Raw genomic sequence first — 18,439 nt, 5'->3', positions numbered from 1 at the left:
AGGGAGCCTGATACCTGAAAGCTCTGCCTCCCATTCTACTTTTAGAAAACTGAGGAACCTCCAGCAAGCAGCACTCTGAGAATAAAGAGTTCTTCTAACGGCTCTTTAAGATACGATGGGGCCTGGTTGTTATATGTTAAAACTTCAACCATCATTATTTGCAATATACGTAGACTTTCAAATGCCATTTTATGGCTAACATTTAATGCACCATTATCACCAGATCGCCATCGTTTTCCAGGGGACATGCCGTTCACAATTATTTCATCACTATTTTCCAGTCACACACTTTTTTTTTTTTTCCCAATCATCTTGGACACCCTTTCTCCTTTTTTTTTTTGGGGGGGGGGGGGGGGGGGTTAAAGAGTAAAGGGCACACACACACACACACACACACACACACACACACACACACACACACACACACACACACACACACACACACACACACACACACACACACACACACACACACACACACACACACACACACACACACACACACACACACGCACCTCTTCAGGGAAAACAGCTGCTGCTCTCCATGTGTTTGACTGCTTCAGCCGGAGCCTGAAGGGAAAAGCTTCCTGAAACGAGACAGCCTCTTTTCTGGCTGAGTGTAACACTGGGATTGAGAAATTCTTATTATAGCTCAAACCGAGGATGGATTTGCAGACACAAACATCTGAATATGACCTGGACATGAAGATTTCCAAATATTAAGTTTGCATATATAAACATAATGACAGCAGTGTCACTGGAAGCGAGAAATGTCCAGTCGGCACAAACTTGAAAGCAGACGAGAGCCATCAGAGGGATCTGAATGAGTCCCGTCTCTCTCCCCCTCTCTCACCTTGCCAGTGACTTGGACAATATCTGATGTCAAGTATGCATCACTTCTCTCCCCGGTGAAGTTTTTCCAGCTCTGATGCCAACTCCAGACAAAGAGCTCTCTGTACTCTACTCCCAACATCTAAACAAGTGCTCACGAAAACACGTGGGCCTCAGCGAGATGTTTTCTAATTGTAAGTGGAAAATAAGGCTACCCAGCAGCATGCCTTCACGCACGCACACATAGGACGTGGTTGTGAAAACGAGAGCAAAAACCTACAAGCCGTTTTTATGTTGAAGTCTATTAGATTTAATTCACTTAAAAGGGAGGAAAAACAAGACAAAGGCATGTTTGAATGAACTTGTTTGTATTTGACAATTATTATGAGTGAATGACAACAGATGTGATCAGTGATGACATGTATAAAAATGAGGAAAGACGCAGTCTGTGACATTTTGACACTTGAACAAAGACATCAGCAGGTCATGAAGGCACACAGCAGCCGTGTGCTCCCAGCAAGTCTGTGTCACTGTCTCAACGACACACTGAGAAGACAGCTCACACACTCCAGTCAGCATATCGGCTTGACAATATGGTGCTTTAAAGGGAATGCATACGCAAAAGATTTGGACAAAACTATGTTTGCAAGTGCGATTACAGATGAACCGAGTATTAGATGCAGTAGCTCGTCGCATGTATGAGCGGCGACAGACGTTTTTCTCACTGTTGTTCCCAAATATCCTCAAAGTCTGATTTCTGCACTGGATCATCTGATAAAAAAAACAAACAAAACAACCAAATAGGTAATGAAGGAGTTGTTCCCAAATGAAATGGACACTTTGGTCTGAACGAGGCGACGGTTAACAAGGCACAACAAAACAAACCTAAATAAAACCGGTGTTACAAAAAGGATGAGTGGAAAAACCAAAGCAAACAACACCTAATATCTTGCTTGCACAATGAAAAAATGATATATTAAAAGACACAGTGGTTTCTCACCGTCCTCAGGACAACACAGACACAACTATATTGCCTTAATCCGATTGTGGACAAGCTGATCAGCCCTATTTCTTGAAGACATGCAGCCACGCTCCAAAACAGACACAGCAGACAACATGCAAACACAACATGAGAAGCAAGTATATAGATAGATGTATATATATATGTATCTGATACTATTTACAACTGTACAAGTTATACACAGCGTATCAACAATGGGCGCAGAGTTAAAGTCCTAATATTCCTACAAATCCTCCCACAAAAATATATTAATGTTAGTGTCGAGGGTGAGTGAATGTTCAGACAGATGTCAAAGGATGTGAGATTGTCCCTATCAAAACAAAGAAGTGTAACGTGACTAAATCAACAATACGTTTACTATCCTTACTGCGGGGAACACAATTTCATTCAGCCTCTCATTAAAACAAACAAGAAGGTAAACAGAAAAACAAACAAAAAAAAGAGCAAATGTTCCACTCAGAGGCATAAACCTACCATTTAGAGTCCCTGCTAGACTTTTCACTCCCTTTCTTTGAATTTTCAGCGTCTCTCTCTCTCATGGAGCACCACGTGCCCAGCACGTGCCCAGCATTCCTTCCTCAACCACACACATGCACTTGTCCCTTCAAAGTACCTCACACATGCACTTTTTTTTTCCTCCTGGTTCAGACGAACATCTTTGAAATCCATCATGGACTAAAAATAACATCTCATAATTATATGGTCATGCTTCCACTGATTATTCCATTATTTTGTTTTTCATTCGAGTCATGGTTCAGCTGTGAAAACTTCAAAAAGATGGGTCAGACTCTGAGTGACTCCGCTTCAACTACGAAGCCGTTCTGATTGGCTGGAGAGTCTGGGGTCGGAGCAGGAGGGTCAGGCTGGAGTCGAGCCCGTTGCACCGGACAGACTGGGTTTGGGGTCGGGTCTGTGGGGTTTGTGCTGTGGGCTGCTGCGAAGGTTGTCATCCATCTACAATGACAAAAAAAAAAAAAAAAAAAATGACACGTTAAGAGAAAAAGAAAGGTTTCTCTACAAAAATCTCGACGGCCGATGTTAATTGCAGAAAAGTGACCAGAGGCGCGTGCAAAAGAAGAGGAAAGCAGAAGCACCTTTTCTATCAGGTTGGACTCTTTGTTTACAAGCTGAGTTAGTTTCTGCAGGTTGGCGTCCGCCGTTTCCTGAACGGGCTGTGGCGGACCTGCAGAGACATGAAGTGGAGGAGCACCGGCAGGGGGGGGAGGGGGGGTGTCAGTGGAAGCGCAGTGCGAGGACATTAAACACCCGGCTGTACAGAGCGAATACAAAGTGACGCAAGAGGCGTAAAGAAGGAAAAGCATATAGAGGATGCAGCGTTTAAGCCTGTGCCCCCCCCCCCAAAAAAAATCACCGGCCTTTGATTTAACCCGACTGAAGCCCCACAGAGCGACGGTCTGCCGTGATCTTACAGGGGCCTTCTGTGCTGAAGTAGACGGCGAGGATGGTGTCACAGAAGCGTGTGAGGTTATCCAGCTGTCGGAGATGGCTCTGCAGAGGGCTGCTGGGAAGGCTGGCTTTGTGAAGAGGCGCCAGGAAACCGAACACAAAGGCATCCAGACTGGTTGGCCTACGATCGCGCACGCACACACACACACGCACACAACAAAGCCCAGGGTTCAGAACATGACAACTTTTGAATTAGAGATGGAAAATAAAAACTAAACTAAGCCAAAACCGAGCTGTAGTAAATGTGATACTCTTCCAATTATACCTCAAATTTCAAACAAAACACGAACCTGCAGAATCCAGGTGACTGATGTAACAGTCAAACGTTCATTGATTTCCACACATTTAATTTGTGTCTCTGCATTTATCTTTACTATAAGCCTGCAATCATGTTTAAAAGAAAATATGCCAAAGAGCTAAAAATGGCTGTGGAACTGTAATCAACACAATTATGTCCCCTCCCCCTCCCCCGACGCAATTTTGCTTTTCATCCATTGATCAATTCAACACACTCGCGCTAAAAGCTGGGAGAGTTATTTGATTCCCCTCCCTGTAGGTTTCGAGGTACATGGTGCGGTACTGGTTCACAGCTTCGCTTAGCCTGTTTCCTTGCCCAGTTCAAATACATGGGAGTTAATTTGCGACGCTAAAACCAAATTGAAATGGGTGCACCAAAATACAACTATGGGAAAAATATGCAGACGCGGGTGCAAGAGAACTCAGACACCATTCTACGCGTAAACATGGAACAGATTGAGATTTAAAACATAAGTCATAACAATATTATAAAAACGTTTCATTTTTGTGTATTTTCAAGGGCTCTTTTAACACAATCAAACATTAATTCAGAGAACTTACAAGTTCCCAAAGAAGTAGTTCGCCGTCCCGAGCCGATAGGAGAGGAGATTCAGACACTCTTTGGCGTCGCTGTAGATCTGCGGCAGACAAAGTCAGCCTGGGTCACGTCCAGAGAGTTGAAGGAGAGGACAAAGGTGTGATGACTGACACAGAGCGGTACCCGTCTACCTTGCCCTCCACCTCTGTGATTCTGTGCAGTGGCGCCTCTCCTTTGGTCAGAAGGATGCGGGAGAGGGCGGTGTTGGCATGGCGACCGGGGACGAGGAAGTTGAGGGGGAACGGCGAGCGCGAGGCGAACCAGGGCCGCGTTAGATTGGCGTAGTTTTCTGCATCCACCCAGAACGTGTGCAGCTGCGAGGATCGAGACGCCGTATCACAAAGTTCCGTCGCTTTAGCGTTCGCGAGGAAAACGGGGAGGAGGGCAGCGTCTTACCACAGCCGGTTGCAGTTTCTCTTCCAGCAGGGCGATGTAGGCCATGGTGTCTGCTCCTTGTCTGGCCGTCAACTCGTAGTCCGCATTAAACCTCTGCAAGGAAAGACAAACGTCAACGGTCTTCAACGTTGTCCGTCACACAGCCAACAAAGAAGCACACTGACCTGTTTCCTCAGGAAGTTGAGAATTTGCGTCGGTTCTTGAACTGCAGAGTCGCCGCAAAGCAGCTCAGGGACCGTCGCTGTGCACAAAGGAGACGAGACGTAAACGCTGAGGCACAACTTCTTTAACCTCTTATGACCTTGATCTCACTACAGACAGGTTGACCAGACGGATCGATGGATATTCAACAGATTCAACAAATAACAAAGAATGAATACAAAGAATATCCAAGAAGAGCATATAAATATTGGTGAGGTCTACATTTTCATGAAAAATGTCTCACAAACATCAGAATAGGAACTGAAATATACGCAGCTGGAGAATCTAGTTGATGGCAGACTGTAGATCACCTGTTATTGTTTTCCATGTCCAGTCGATCGGAGAAACTGTGACTTTTGCTCCCGCAAACTTGGTGTATGCCTGAAAGAAAACACCGTCAAGAAATCAGTCGAGTCCATCCAACAAACTGAAAAGTCTCTTCTAAATATTACTACAATATTTATTTTTTAAAAAGCACTGCGGCCTACAGATACCAGGGTAAACGGTTTAGAACTACTTAGCTCAACAGCACGAAGTGCATTAACTAAATGAAGGTCATGTTTGTACGTCTAAAACACAACACAGTTTGCACAAAGGATGCGTCTGATCACAGCACTGACCTGAAATAGCTTCACAGAAAAAGACGCAAAAAAACAAAACAAACAAACTTTAGACAGCATAAAGGCAAAAAACAAACAAAAAAAACACTCAACCTATAACTACAGTCAAAAATAAAAAGAGGGAAAGGGGTGTAAAATGTAAATGAAATGCAGTTTAGGGACAAATCCTTTTGTTTTTCTCCATCAAGAGAAGTTGTCTGGTCGTCATTGGATAGACTTTATTTTATGAAATAAAAATAAAACTGAAAGATCATCATCAACAGTGATCTTATTGTGGGGACACAGACATTATATATATATTGTAAAGGATGATTATCTGCTTGTTTGTTTGTTTGTTCGTTTCCCTGCAAGAATAAATCATCACAATTAATCAAGTGTCACTTTTTCTCGGTTGACAGATGCCAGATCAAGTCAAGTGTCACCTTGCGGTTAAAGATGGAACTACATGAAGAGGCAGAAAAGACAAATCCAACCCAAACATCTGTCAACTCAGGCTTCAGGGTTTCATAGTTTCATAGTCGGCCTCCATCAGCAGCTGGACGGGATGTAGAATTATAAAGTCTCAACTTAAACCAAGTGAGTCGAATCAGAGGCCAAACAAGCTGACCTTGAAGGTGAAAATTATAATCCTCGGTGGGAGCGACTGGTGCCGCTCAGATGGACACGAAGGACAGAGCGCACAGGGGACTGAGCACAGCTGCAGGAGAGTCAAAGTCACTGGGAAACACGAGTTATGCGTCCTGGAGCAGGTGAGTTAGCACGGAGGCTAGTCAGCCGGAGCGGCAGGAGAAACACAACAGAACTAAACGCCGGCTGGAACAAACACGGGCTGGACAGGACGCAGCGAGCGGCTCGGTACCGGACAGGCGACAAGCTTACCAGGACCACCAGGGACTCGGTGTGGACAGAAGGCAGTCCCCAGTCTCCTCCCCAGCATCTCAGCTCCATGGCGGCCGCCATGTTGGATCCAAGGCGCCACTGACGTCACGCTCTTGCCTGCCATATCAGCGCGTGCGGGGGGAAAAATAACACAAGGTAGAAAACAAAAACCACTTTAAAATGAAGTAGAGATAAAAAGGTTGAAAAAATCAGATAGTTCAAAAAACAGAGAGAGAGTGAGAGACTTGAAATTGAATATTATACTGTTAAAGTATCATGAAATAATAACAAGAAAAAAATACAATAATAACAATTGAAAACAGACCTTAGTGTTAACATAAACAAATGAAGAAACGACTGACAAAACAGTGAAAACTATTTCAAAAGGGAGGAAAATGTACATGATTAAACATTTAGATTAGTACATTATTATCAAACATTAAATTAGACAATAAGATTCCCCTCTCAAAAATGAAATGTGACCAAGATAGAGAAGAATAATATGAAGATATTGGATTCATAAAATTAATTGAAAAGATAAGGAAACGGTCAAGGAATGGTCAGATTAAACAGAAAAAAATAGGAGTAGAAAACCGGGTCTGGTCAAGATCCCGTTTAAAAAAAAAAAAAAGTAGATTTACAATAAATTAAATATATGTGTGGGTGAAAGCAAATCCTGGTAATTATGTGAAAAAAAGGAAATACTGGTTAACAAAGATTTGAAAAATAACAAAGCAAGTATGAATAAACCGAAAGGTAAATTGTGAAATCATCTCTGTCAGGACCTGATATTAACTTTCTTCTTGAAAAGCTTTCTTAATCCCTTCATGGGTTCAGTCTGTTTCTTTAGTGACTCAGCAACTCCACAGGTCCATTGACAGTAAACATTGTTTTTTTCAAACAAAACAGAAAGACATATGAAACTGGAAAATGTCACCTCTATCCAAGCTTTGAGAATTTGTGCATAGTTCAAGTATAATTTTTTTCATCATTCAGCATTAAAAAAACAAAAAAACAAATAACAGCAATACTGGAACAAGGGATGTTTTCATATTTTGGTATCTAAATCCAATAGTATTTTTCATTTTTGAGTCATTTTCATGAACAGCGACATTGAGTCAGGGCTTATTATGAGCGAGCTGAAGTCTGCCGGGTGCCTGGTCAGAGATCAGACTAGCAGGCACCAGCAGATGGATGCAGGCAATGCACTGAAGAATGGTAAATGTCTCTCTTTGGCTTCACTTAACAACTGAGATGTTGAAATGTACTTGAGGCTTGTCGGGAGACTTTTAAGACAAGTACCAGACGTCTATAGTCACATGTTTCCAGGGCTGAAAATTACCCCAAGTCCTGTCCTTTCTGTCCTTTACCCCCCCCCCCCCCCTCCCGCCCCCCCCATTCTCTAATAGATTGATTTTGCAAAAGATCCCAAAGGCATGTCGAGCAAATTCAATTAAATCAAATTAAAAGTAAAAACATCTGCTACAGATGTATAAAATTCAACAATGCTGGCTGATGATGAGGACAGTGGTTCGCATCCACATTTATGACGCAGGTTTATGATGTTTGTGTAAAAAACAGCTGGAATCAAGCTGGCCTTTTTCGAGACATTTATTGTACAGTGGACAGATTACTTGCTGATTTAAAGTTCTTATGTACTGCTTTATTACTGATACACCCAAATATATTAAACATCAGGCTCAATAAATCATACTTTAAAAAAACAAAACAACGAGGAGTGAAAGGATGTCGCAAATCTAGACAAAGTTTCCATAAACCTTCAGTGCATTGACATTAGCTTTAACATGTTGAAATGACATGACCCATATTCTAGCTCCATTTTACTGTCGGTAAAATATAATTTTCAAATCAGATGAGACTTTATAGGGGACACTCCCCCCAGACTATTAAAAGAAGCCTCTTATGCCACTTTTCGTAACAGTATTGAATGAGGACCCTCCCCCTTTCCTTTAAAAATCTGGGTCTCTGGACACAAACACATCTCACCTCTGCTGAGATTTTCCCTCCGAGGTCTGGACTTGTCATCGTTGCTCTTTCAGGGCCAGCACATTTCGATCCACAGGTGGAAAGGTTTTTCTTAAGGCACAGAATTTCGTTTTGAGGTGTTTTCCACTCTCAAGCACTGGTAATGGATTTTTGGGTCCGAGTCTCAGCTCTGTCTCTGCTGCTGCAGCAGCTGGTGCTCACAATCACAGCCCAAGGCATTGGTAAGTCATTGGCTCCTCACTTTCCCTCCACCTCTGGGAAACATGAGATTAGTTGTTACATTTTTGTGTGCTGTATGTTCTATTTCTATATGATAGTTTCACAAACTAAAGTGCATTTGTATTTGTGTTTACAAGCATGCTGGAAGTAACAAAAGGCAATTTTGTAGATGTTTGTTGACTCTGTTTTTTTGTGACTCACAGAATTTGGTGTCCGGGGTCTAGTAACAGTCTGACCTGAATAAGGCTGCAAAGCAACACTGAATGCCATCTGAGAAGTGCATGTGCAAAACTTTCATTTAGTTGGAACCTTTCACACGTCTTTTTTTTTTTTTTTCCCACAAAATGTCATTTTGTGTTTCTTTTGACATTCATCTCCCGGCAGAGTGAAAACGTTTCTTGCGTGTATGCGGCTGTGTATGTGACTGTGAGCTGGTGGATTTGTTCCAGTGGAAAGAGTTCTGTGCTGACGCCTTCGCTCAGGCTTCTGTTCAGTCTTCTAAAAAAAACAACCAAAAAAAACACTGCAGGATGTAAACATGACTATGCACTTACACCAAGTATCATCATTCACTGCCATGGCAGTCAAGCAGTGAGCCTCTATGATAAATACAGACATAAAGGGAGGGTCCAGATGGTATACTATTAAGTACGCACCATCTGTGACAATGTTTGCATGACCTCTTGTGTTAAACCATTTCCCCTCAAAGGAGACTGTTTGGAATTGTGGTACACTTCATTCACATCCATTTAACGCATGTCTCTGACAATCCTCTCCCGTGTCAGTCTACGACCTGCTGGTGTCTCCGGACTGCCTGCCAGACTTGCTCCAAGGAAGCTTGAAGAACAAAGGACGGGATGAGGCGTTTCTCCTCTCCTCCTTCAAACTCCAGAGTAAAGCCCCCACCTCTCTGTACAGCATCATTAACCCCAAAGACAACACCAAGAGCCTGGAGCTCAGTGTGCAGGCCAAACTAAGCAAAGGTGACTAGTCAAATACTGACTGTATCATAAACGTTTTGCTTTAACTAGGTGTTTTCTCAATTTAGATATTTTTTTAAATTTCACTTGTGCTTCTCCGATGTTTCAGTGACACTTCGATACCTGAAGACCGACGGCAGGTTTGCCACGACCAGTTTCACCCACGGATCCTTGGCAGATGGACGCAATCACCATGTGATGCTGCATGCAAGTGGCCTCCAGCGTGGCCCACCTCGCCTCAACATCTACATCGACTGCAGACTGGCTCACACTGTGGATGATTTGCCGGCGGCGTTTGGGTCACTTCCACCTGGTCCCAACAAGGTGGTGCTGAGGACCCTGCAGTCGAGTGGGCAGGTGATTAACAAGCTCACATTTTTGAAAGTAATGTCTCCACATTATGTGTGAGTATTAATACTCTTGTATGTTCTTCAAATGCATTTCTTGTGGTTTATTGTTTTGCCAGGACAAACTGACAGACTTGAAGCTGGTGATAGAGGACACCATAGAAAATGTGGCCACTCTACAGGACTGTAGCACGGAGCATCATGAATCTCTGCAGCTGCTGGGTGACCACACGTCCCAAATGACAACTGTTTTTATACCCGATCACAGTAATGTCTGATCGTCTGATCATGAAACCCCCGCAGGTGTTCCTGGAGGCAGGGTGGCACAGGATCAAGTCACCATGTTGGAGCTGAAGACCATGTTATCTGAGATGAGACAGCTGCTACACCAGCAGGTAACAGAGTCACACATGAGTGCCTACGAATTTAATGTCAGGACACCTTTACAATACAATACAATACAATACAATACAATACAATACAATACAATACAATTTGTAAACATTGCTTTAGAAATAACCAGGATATGTTTAGCATTAGTTGGTCAGGAAAAAAGCTTTGGCTAACTGACACAACTAAATTGGCCCTGGATAAAAGATGACCGCTTGCCGCATATTCCTGATGAAGCACAATCCCCACTGGGCTTTTACCTAAGCGGAGATATTTGTAGTACAAGTAAGACCTGTTGAAATGTGGACACACCAAGGATTTTGTTTTTCTGGAGCATGGTGTCAAATCCTTGGTCTTTGTGAGTGATTGGTGATTGTCAGAACACAATCTTGTTAAAAGCTGAATTCCTTCACTGAAAGAGATTGATTTTACAAAAACATTAAAATGTTGTAAAAGACAGCCCTGAGAGCCGTGCCGATTTTCTGGAGTCGCTTCATTTCAAGGTGGTACATACACATTCACCTCTTTATTATCGCAGTGTGAGAATTTTTTATTAAAAATGAGCTCAAGGCAATAAGTTGCCACTCAACTCTGATCAGATACAAGGAATTATCTCTGTAGGAACAAAAGGTATGTGTTTATGTGATCTTTCAAACCCTCACTCATTTTCCCAGCTGTTATTGAAAGACACCAGAAGTAAAGCAACCCTGTTTTTTTTTTTATTTTGTGATTAAGATTAAGGAGACCAACTTTTTGAGGAATACCATAGCAGAGTGCCTGGCCTGTGGTAAGCAGTTTATAAACGGTTTGCATGTTGGTTCTGGACACGGAGCCCTGAAAGTATTGCTTCAATTGTTTGACTCTCAACATGTCCACAGGACTCGGTGGCAGCCCGACCAACCCCAATCCAGTTCCGAGTCCGGGACAGTTTGTGATGCAGCCTCAGCCCCAGACTCAGTGCACTCCCGGGACATGTTTCAGACAGAGCATGTGTATCCCTACAGAGTCGGGAGGGTTCCGATGCGCCCCCTGTCCTGATGGATACACTGGAGATGGGGTGCACTGTGACGACGTAGACGAGGTACGGATTACGTGAGTCTCTGACATCTTGACAAAAATCATAGAACCTTCGTTTACTTGGAAATGCCAATGGCGATATCAAATTGTTTACAATTCTGAAAAAAAAGTGGCTAAAAATTCTCGCCAGTGACGTAAAAGTCTGACGGGTGGTTTGTAGAAAGATTGCATATAATTACAACAAAGTTATGACACGTTCCTCAAAATTGCATTGTATGACCATAAAAAGTACGATATTACTTCCACTCTACTTTATTTAATATTATTCAAATGTATTTGTTTGTATATTTTTACTTTTTCATGGAGCAGCAGGGTTCATTTGGGTTGTGTATCTTGACTGATTTAGATTTATAAAAAGATCTATGTCACCAATGGTGTGTGCACACTGTAAGTAAAAGTACCACACTTCAGCATTTTGAGGTCCTTTGCTTTTCCTGTGTGTTTTAGTGCCAGTTTAATCCATGCTTTCCTGGAGTCAGATGCGTGAACACCGCCCCTGGTTTTCGCTGTGAGAAATGCCCACTGGGATACACTGGACCGGAGTTAACTGGGGTGGGCGTGTCCTATGCGAAGGCAAACAAACAGGTACAACAATAAATACAGGATCATTCCTTCTAACAAATTAAGGACGTTTGATTTCATGCCTCTTATACATTGACACACAGGTGTGTGAAGATTTAGATGAGTGCCTGAACCCACCTGAGAATGGAGGCTGTACTCCCAATTCACACTGCCAAAACACTGTGGTAAGAGCACTTCAACTTTTGTTTTGACCTGTTTCTGAAGTCGTTCGTCTCTGACGCTGCTCTGTCTCCTGACCAGGGTTCGTTCTTGTGCGGAGAGTGTAAAACGGGCTTTACAGGTGACCAGGTCAAAGGTTGCCATGGTACCAGACTTTGCCCCAATGGTCAGCCGAACCCCTGTGACGCCAACGGAGAATGTGTGGTCGAAAGAGACGGGAGCATCAGTTGTGTGGTGGGAATATGTAAATGTGATTGTGTTCAATGCTCTGCATATAATTGTGCATATGGAGGCTTAAAGTCCTTTTCTCGTACGTCAGTGTGGCATCGGATGGGCCGGGAATGGGTATGTTTGTGGAAAGGACACAGATATTGACGGATACCCTGACAAGAAGCTTCCATGTAGAGAGATGGCCTGTAAGCAGGTACTCGTCCCTACATATCCCATCTTCTCTCATTTTCAGTTATGGTAAATGTTAAAGATCTGCTCTGCGTGGCGTTTGTCTGTCCCAGGACAACTGTATGTACGTGCCAAACTCGGGCCAAGAGGACGCAGACGGGGATGGGGTGGGTGACGCCTGCGACAACGATGCCGACAACGACGGCATTCATAATGAAGATGTAAGTAGCAACTGTACAATTGAAAAGGGGATTTTTGACAGGACCTTTCAATTCATAAACAGTTCAAGTTACCACCTCTAATCTAGTCAGATAAAGAAGATTTAAATGATATTGCACTCGTGCGTCATAGTGAAGTGGTTAAAGAAAATGAATAGAGGGGGCTTCTGGTGTCATATTAGCTCTCCTGCCCAACAGCGAAAATGTCCCGGAGTTTGAGGTTGGACTTGGTTTTTCTGTGTGAAGTTTGTATATTCTGCCTGTGTGTGATGGTTCTTCTCCTGCTGTGGACTACATCCTCCTCCCACTGTTCAAAAACATGCATTTTGGGGCAAATTGAGTGACTTATATTGCCTATATTTGTGAATGTGAGTGTTTATGATTGTCAGTCAGTGTGTGTTTGCCCTGTGATGGACTTGTGACCTGCTCAGGATATACTGTGTCTTCACCTATAGTCAGTAGGTTAGGGGCTCCGGCGCTTCACATCTGTGAGTTGTACTAAGTGGTTAAGAAGTTAGATATATGGATGTACTGATATTACTATTGGTTGTCTGTTGCAGGATAATTGCTGGCTGAGCCCCAACCCGGATCAGAGAAACAGTGATAGGGATCTTTTGGGTGACGCTTGTGACAACTGTAAGATGATTGAAAATCCCTCTCAGAGGGACACGGACCAGGACGGGCACGGAGATGAATGTGACGATGACATGGACGGAGACGGTAAGAGTGCTATAGAAGACATGAAGGTTTCCTCCCTTTTCACTGTGTTGCATGTGGTCTAGTAATTGGTAGACTAGGAAGAGTATAAAACAATCCTTTTTATTGCACAGATCAGATACAATACATTTGGGAATGCAGTGAACAGCTGATAGACACATCGGAGGTCTGTGTCTGGGAGAGTTATTCAAACTACAGCTCATCTGGACCAAACTGTCCAGACAACAAAACAACCTGTGCAGCCCTGTTCGGACGATGCAGACGCGGATTTTTTTGTTGCTTTAAATAGACTGGCAGAGCTCTAAAACATTGCTCTGGCTTCTTTTTGTGGTTCTGCCCACAGTACTTATCATACATCAGTTAAATAGTTGGTTTTAAGGGGAAACATTTTTTTTTTTAGTGTCCTCGAGAGCTCAGTGGCCACTATTTGTTCGGTTTTAAAAAGGTTTAAATTCTCAATCATTTGGTTATGTCTTTAACTCTCAGGCTGGATTTCTAAGCACTTGGTCATGTCTGTCTTTCCACTGAAAGCCTTTTTCCACGTTAAGTCTCTGCCAGGCACTGAAGGCCACTGGAAACTATTTCACCTTCGTCTCAAACAAACACTGCCATCTGGTGATGCGTTTGACTGCGCTGTACACGGCTCCGCTTGTTAAAGCTGTTTCTGTTGACCCTTGCACACATGACACAGAAAATCGTCAACCCTTATATCCTCAGGTTTGAAAAATAATGTTGACAACTGCCCACGAGTCCCGAATCCAGACCAGAAGGACAAAGACAGCGACAGGGTGGGGGACGCCTGTGACAGCTGCCCCGGGATGTTTAACCCAAACCAGGTAAGAAAGCAAACCTCAGCTTGAGGGGAAAAAAATCCCATCTGGCTCCATGACATGACGGCGTGTATTTGATCTGTCTGCATGCAGTCTGACTCCGATGACGACCTCGTCGGCGATACCTGTGACGACAACATTGACAGGTCGAGCTCGAAACCATGATCTGCGGTCCAAATGCTTTTAAGTATTTGAGCTTACTGTCTAAAATCTGTCATTTCTTCCTTGTCAGTGACGGCGACGGCCACCAAAACACTAAAGACAATTGTCCCACCGTCATCAACTCCTCTCAACTGGACACCGACAAAGATGGAATGGTTTGGTCTCCTTTAATTCATGTATTCATCTTTTGATTTTTTATGGTCACAACTTCACTGTCATTCTTTTTTTTTTTGTCACAGGGGGATGAATGTGACGACGATGATGATAATGATGGTATACTAGACAAAGATGACAACTGTAGACTGGTTCCCAACCCGGACCAAAGGGACACTGATCGTCAGTATCACCAAATAAGAGTTTTCCCACGGTGCAAAGTGACTGTGCTCACTAACGTAAATCACCGCGTTTCAGAGAATGGAGTTGGAGACGCCTGTGAAGGAGACTTTGACAAAGACGACGTCATCGATGTCATCGACCACTGCCCAGAAAACGCTGAGATTACCCTGACAGACTTCAGAGCCTATCAGACCGTGGTGCTGGACCCAGAGGGAGACTCTCAGATTGACCCCAACTGGGTGGTTCTTAACCAGGTAAACAATAAAACACTATCCCAACAACACGATCTTGAAGTTGTTCTTTATATTATCTGCACACATTTGATTGATTTTAGTTTCACTTGCTTAATACGAAATATAACACTTAAGACACAACAGATATGGACGTCCCCACCGTCCCACATACATTTCCAGATTTTTGACTGTGTCTAAACCAGCTTGGGTTTGATTATGTGAGAGAAAGAAGAGCACAAAAAAACACCAAACTGTACAAATGACTGCGACCAAAACTGAAAATTTTGAACTTTCAGCTCCAGAGACCAGCAGGAAGATGTAAAATCACACAGACTGTTGATGAAATCAAAACAAACTACAAATGTGATTGGACAAACAATTTAAAAAAAGAAGAGAATGTATACACTTAGTAAATAACAACTTGCATGTGCCCCTGATAGGGTATGGAGATTGTCCAGACCATGAACTCTGACCCTGGCCTGGCGGTGGGTAAGTATAAAATACGTTCAGTGAATACGTAATAAAAGAGTACAACATAGACAGAAAACAGCTGATTTCATAGAGTGCATCTTTTTTAGGACACACTTAAAACAGGATACAGATTAGTTACATTTTTTTGGCAGCTTTTCACTATCAGAATCACAATAAATGAATGATCGGGGGGGGGGGACAATTAATTAAAACAATAAATAAAAAATTTAAATATTGTTTCCTATGTACAATTGACAGCCTAAATTGAATGTGTGACAGTCAGATTAAAGCAGGAATGACTTCCTGTGGGGCTTTATGTTCCATCTGTTAGAGATGAGTCTGTGACTTGAGGTGCTCTTGTGCCTAATGAGAACACATCGGGAGGTTGTCGGTTGTCCTCGATTAAAGTATGCAGCCCACGAACCATCCTCCTGTCTAAAACTGCTGTCAGAGACCCCCAAGCTCCACACCCAACAACACCACTGGCCTTTCTGATCTGCTTGTTGAGTCTGTTTGCACCTGCACCTCTCAGTCTGCTGTCTCTTTACACAACAGCAGAAAAGCACTGACCACCACAGACTCCATGGTGAGAGGACCCTGCCAGCAACCCCTGTCCTAAAAAGAATTATTAAAAGCATAAAGTCAAGTATACAGTGTACATACAGCTAGTAAACTGAAGCTAAAAGTGTATTGATGTGTTTATTTTACCCCCATTTTGATCTGTGTCCTTGTTTAATCGGTGCTTACCGTTTGCAGGCTACAAAGCGTTCAGTGGCGTCGACTTCGAGGGGACGTTCCACGTGAACACGGTGACAGACGACGACTACGTGGGCTTCATTTTTGGATACCAGGACTCCTCCTCCTTCTACGTGGTGATGTGGAAACAGACAGAACAAACGTACTGGCAGGCTGCGCCCTTCAGAGCCGTCGCTGAGCCGGGAATACAGCTCAAGGTGCGGTGGCGGAGGCGTGAGTGTTGTTGTTGTCGTCCCTTGTTACGGTTTTACTTCCTCCCTTGCAGACCACATGTGGCTTCTCATCACCAGGTGGTGAAATCCAGCACAGGTCCTGGTGAGTTTATGAGGAACTCCCTCTGGCATACGGGGAACACCACTGACCAGGTGCGCCTGCTGTGGAAAGACCCCAGAAACGTGGGCTGGAAAGACAAAGTTTCCTACCGCTGGTTCCTCCAGCACAGGCCGCAGGTTGGATACATCAGGTACAAACAGTCACACACCACCTCAGCCGTCAGCCAGATGCTGGTTCTATGTTCCAGCAGAAACCTTTTAATGGACAAGTTTGCTATTCCACTAAAGTCACATCACTATATATCCACAGATACTGGCATCATCTTGCAGTTACTTCTACAGTTGGGCGATAGTTTGTGCAATAAAAACCTTTTGCTCACAAGATTGGTAACTCAGAAAGTTATCAACTGAGCAACTTCCCATACCCCAGGCTGGGAGCATTTGTAAGATAGATAAGAAAGAGCCAAGAAGTAAAATGGCAAACAACTTTGTCATCGCCCTTACAAAGCAAAGCACTAAATTATATTACACTTATTAAGTCATTATCGACGTGAAAAACTGTGAAACTTGATCTGTCACATTTCTCTGCGATCAGCTTTACAACATCCCAAACTTAGAGTCTGACAACTTTCACATCTTGTTTCTCACTGAGAAGTGGGATTGTTCTACTTCCCAAGCGTCAGTCCACAGAGAAACAGAGGTAGTATTTAATGTACAATTTAGTAGTTAGTAGTTTGTTGGTAACCAGCAGCAACCATTTCCTGCTTGATGTTTTCATATATGTATTTTGTTATGCAGGAGAGTGACTGAATGACAAGCAGCCACCTGATCTCCTTCATTCAGTTGTACCTCCACATGAAGACCAACTTTTTTATTTATAAAACCTGCAGACTATTCTGATTGTTTTTAAAAATATCACTGTCTTGTTTTTGTTTTTTTTTATTCAGTCATTTTAGTTAATGTTCACTCCCTGCTGCTGATGTGTTTCTTTGTTCTGGACTCATCCATTCCTCTGGTCTGGTGGTCAGTTTTCAAGCTATTCCATTTCTATTTGAAGCCAGACCCAGCAGCTGGTTGCTGGTCATGAACCCACTAACTCGTCTCACCTCACGTTTGAACCAGGGCTCGCTTTTATGAGGGTCCCAAGCTGGTGGCGGACACAAAGGTGATAATCGACACCAGTATGAGAGGTGGACGACTGGGCGTGTTCTGCTTCTCCCAGGAAAATATCATCTGGTCCAACCTGAAGTACCGCTGCAATGGTGAGTGTTTGTGAGTTGACAATTCAGACACACTTCTGAGCTGTGAAAAAAAATGCACATGAACTCATGTTTCTCTCTCTCTCTCTCTCTCTCTCTCGCTTGCACACAGACACCATTCCTGCTGACTACGAGGATCTATCCAGATCATATAGAGAAGCTGGAGAAAGGGAGTGATCCACCAAAGAGACGAGTTGAAAATGTAGATAAAGAGGCAGAATTGCACTGCTGAGGGCAAAGAGGTACAGGTCAGGAGTCAGACGTCACAAGAAAAATCATCTTTGGGCATTAAATACATTAGTCTGTGTGATCAAAGTAAAAAAAATTATGTTACTTCTCAACACTTTCTGTATATCTCTGCAGTATCTCTAACCTTTTTTCCACACATTATGATTAGTTATTAACTAGTGTTTTGTAACATTGTTTATATATTGAGTGCAATAATCAGGAAAGGTAGAAGAATGTTCAGTCTCATTTAATCTCAAATCATTTCAAAGTATGTATGTCCAGAAAGGAAAACTAAACCTAAAAATAAAGACAACATGCTGCATTCAATGAATTCTTTATTGAATGAGTGAGCAAAGTGAGCTGCATGACACCTACATAACCTCAAACATAGTTTGGTTGAAAATCTTTGTCGGTTATAGTAGTAAACAGGCTTCACAGTAGGTCCTGCTATCTGATTTTCTTTTTTTGTATTTATCGAAGCCGGTGA

At 43.0% G+C, this 18,439-nt stretch overlaps 2 protein-coding genes across 3 annotated transcripts; one reads left to right on the top strand and one right to left on the bottom strand.

The window, feature by feature from the left end:
* Positions 1 to 1,187: 1,187 nt before the first annotated feature.
* mtx3 (metaxin 3) lies at positions 1,188 to 8,421 on the bottom strand. 2 transcript variants are annotated; one of them, XM_080499250.1, is made up of 10 exons: positions 8,318 to 8,421; positions 6,311 to 6,427; positions 5,123 to 5,192; positions 4,775 to 4,851; positions 4,611 to 4,703; positions 4,346 to 4,528; positions 4,178 to 4,254; positions 3,283 to 3,440; positions 2,947 to 3,035; positions 1,188 to 2,806 (listed from the first exon to the last, which is right to left on the bottom strand). In XM_080499250.1, the coding sequence occupies exons 2-10, from the start codon at positions 6,389 to 6,391 to the stop codon at positions 2,711 to 2,713; spliced, it is 924 nt and encodes a 307-aa protein (XP_080355376.1). In that variant the 5' UTR covers positions 6,392 to 6,427; positions 8,318 to 8,421; the 3' UTR covers positions 1,188 to 2,710. The 2 variants fall into 2 exon arrangements, with proteins under 2 accessions (XP_080355376.1, XP_080355375.1); XM_080499249.1 differs by lacking the exon at positions 2,947 to 3,035.
* thbs4a (thrombospondin 4a) lies at positions 8,302 to 18,274 on the top strand. Its single transcript, XM_080499246.1, has 23 exons — positions 8,302 to 8,538; positions 9,322 to 9,519; positions 9,626 to 9,873; positions 9,983 to 10,085; positions 10,167 to 10,258; positions 10,989 to 11,040; positions 11,132 to 11,334; positions 11,778 to 11,915; positions 11,996 to 12,076; positions 12,153 to 12,305; positions 12,391 to 12,495; positions 12,584 to 12,691; positions 13,249 to 13,408; positions 14,123 to 14,241; positions 14,329 to 14,381; positions 14,468 to 14,552; positions 14,637 to 14,733; positions 14,809 to 14,987; positions 15,407 to 15,455; positions 16,194 to 16,390; positions 16,484 to 16,656; positions 17,588 to 17,727; positions 17,837 to 18,274. The coding sequence occupies exons 1-23, from the start codon at positions 8,460 to 8,462 to the stop codon at positions 17,899 to 17,901; spliced, it is 2,877 nt and encodes a 958-aa protein (XP_080355372.1). The 5' UTR covers positions 8,302 to 8,459; the 3' UTR covers positions 17,902 to 18,274.
* The last annotated feature ends 165 nt before the right edge of the window (positions 18,275 to 18,439 follow it).

This window comes from Blennius ocellaris (assembly GCF_963422515.1).
Source record: "Blennius ocellaris genome assembly, chromosome: 7".
Taxonomy (NCBI): Eukaryota; Metazoa; Chordata; class Actinopteri; order Blenniiformes; family Blenniidae; genus Blennius; species Blennius ocellaris.
This window is presented reverse-complemented; position numbering and strand designations above follow the sequence as displayed.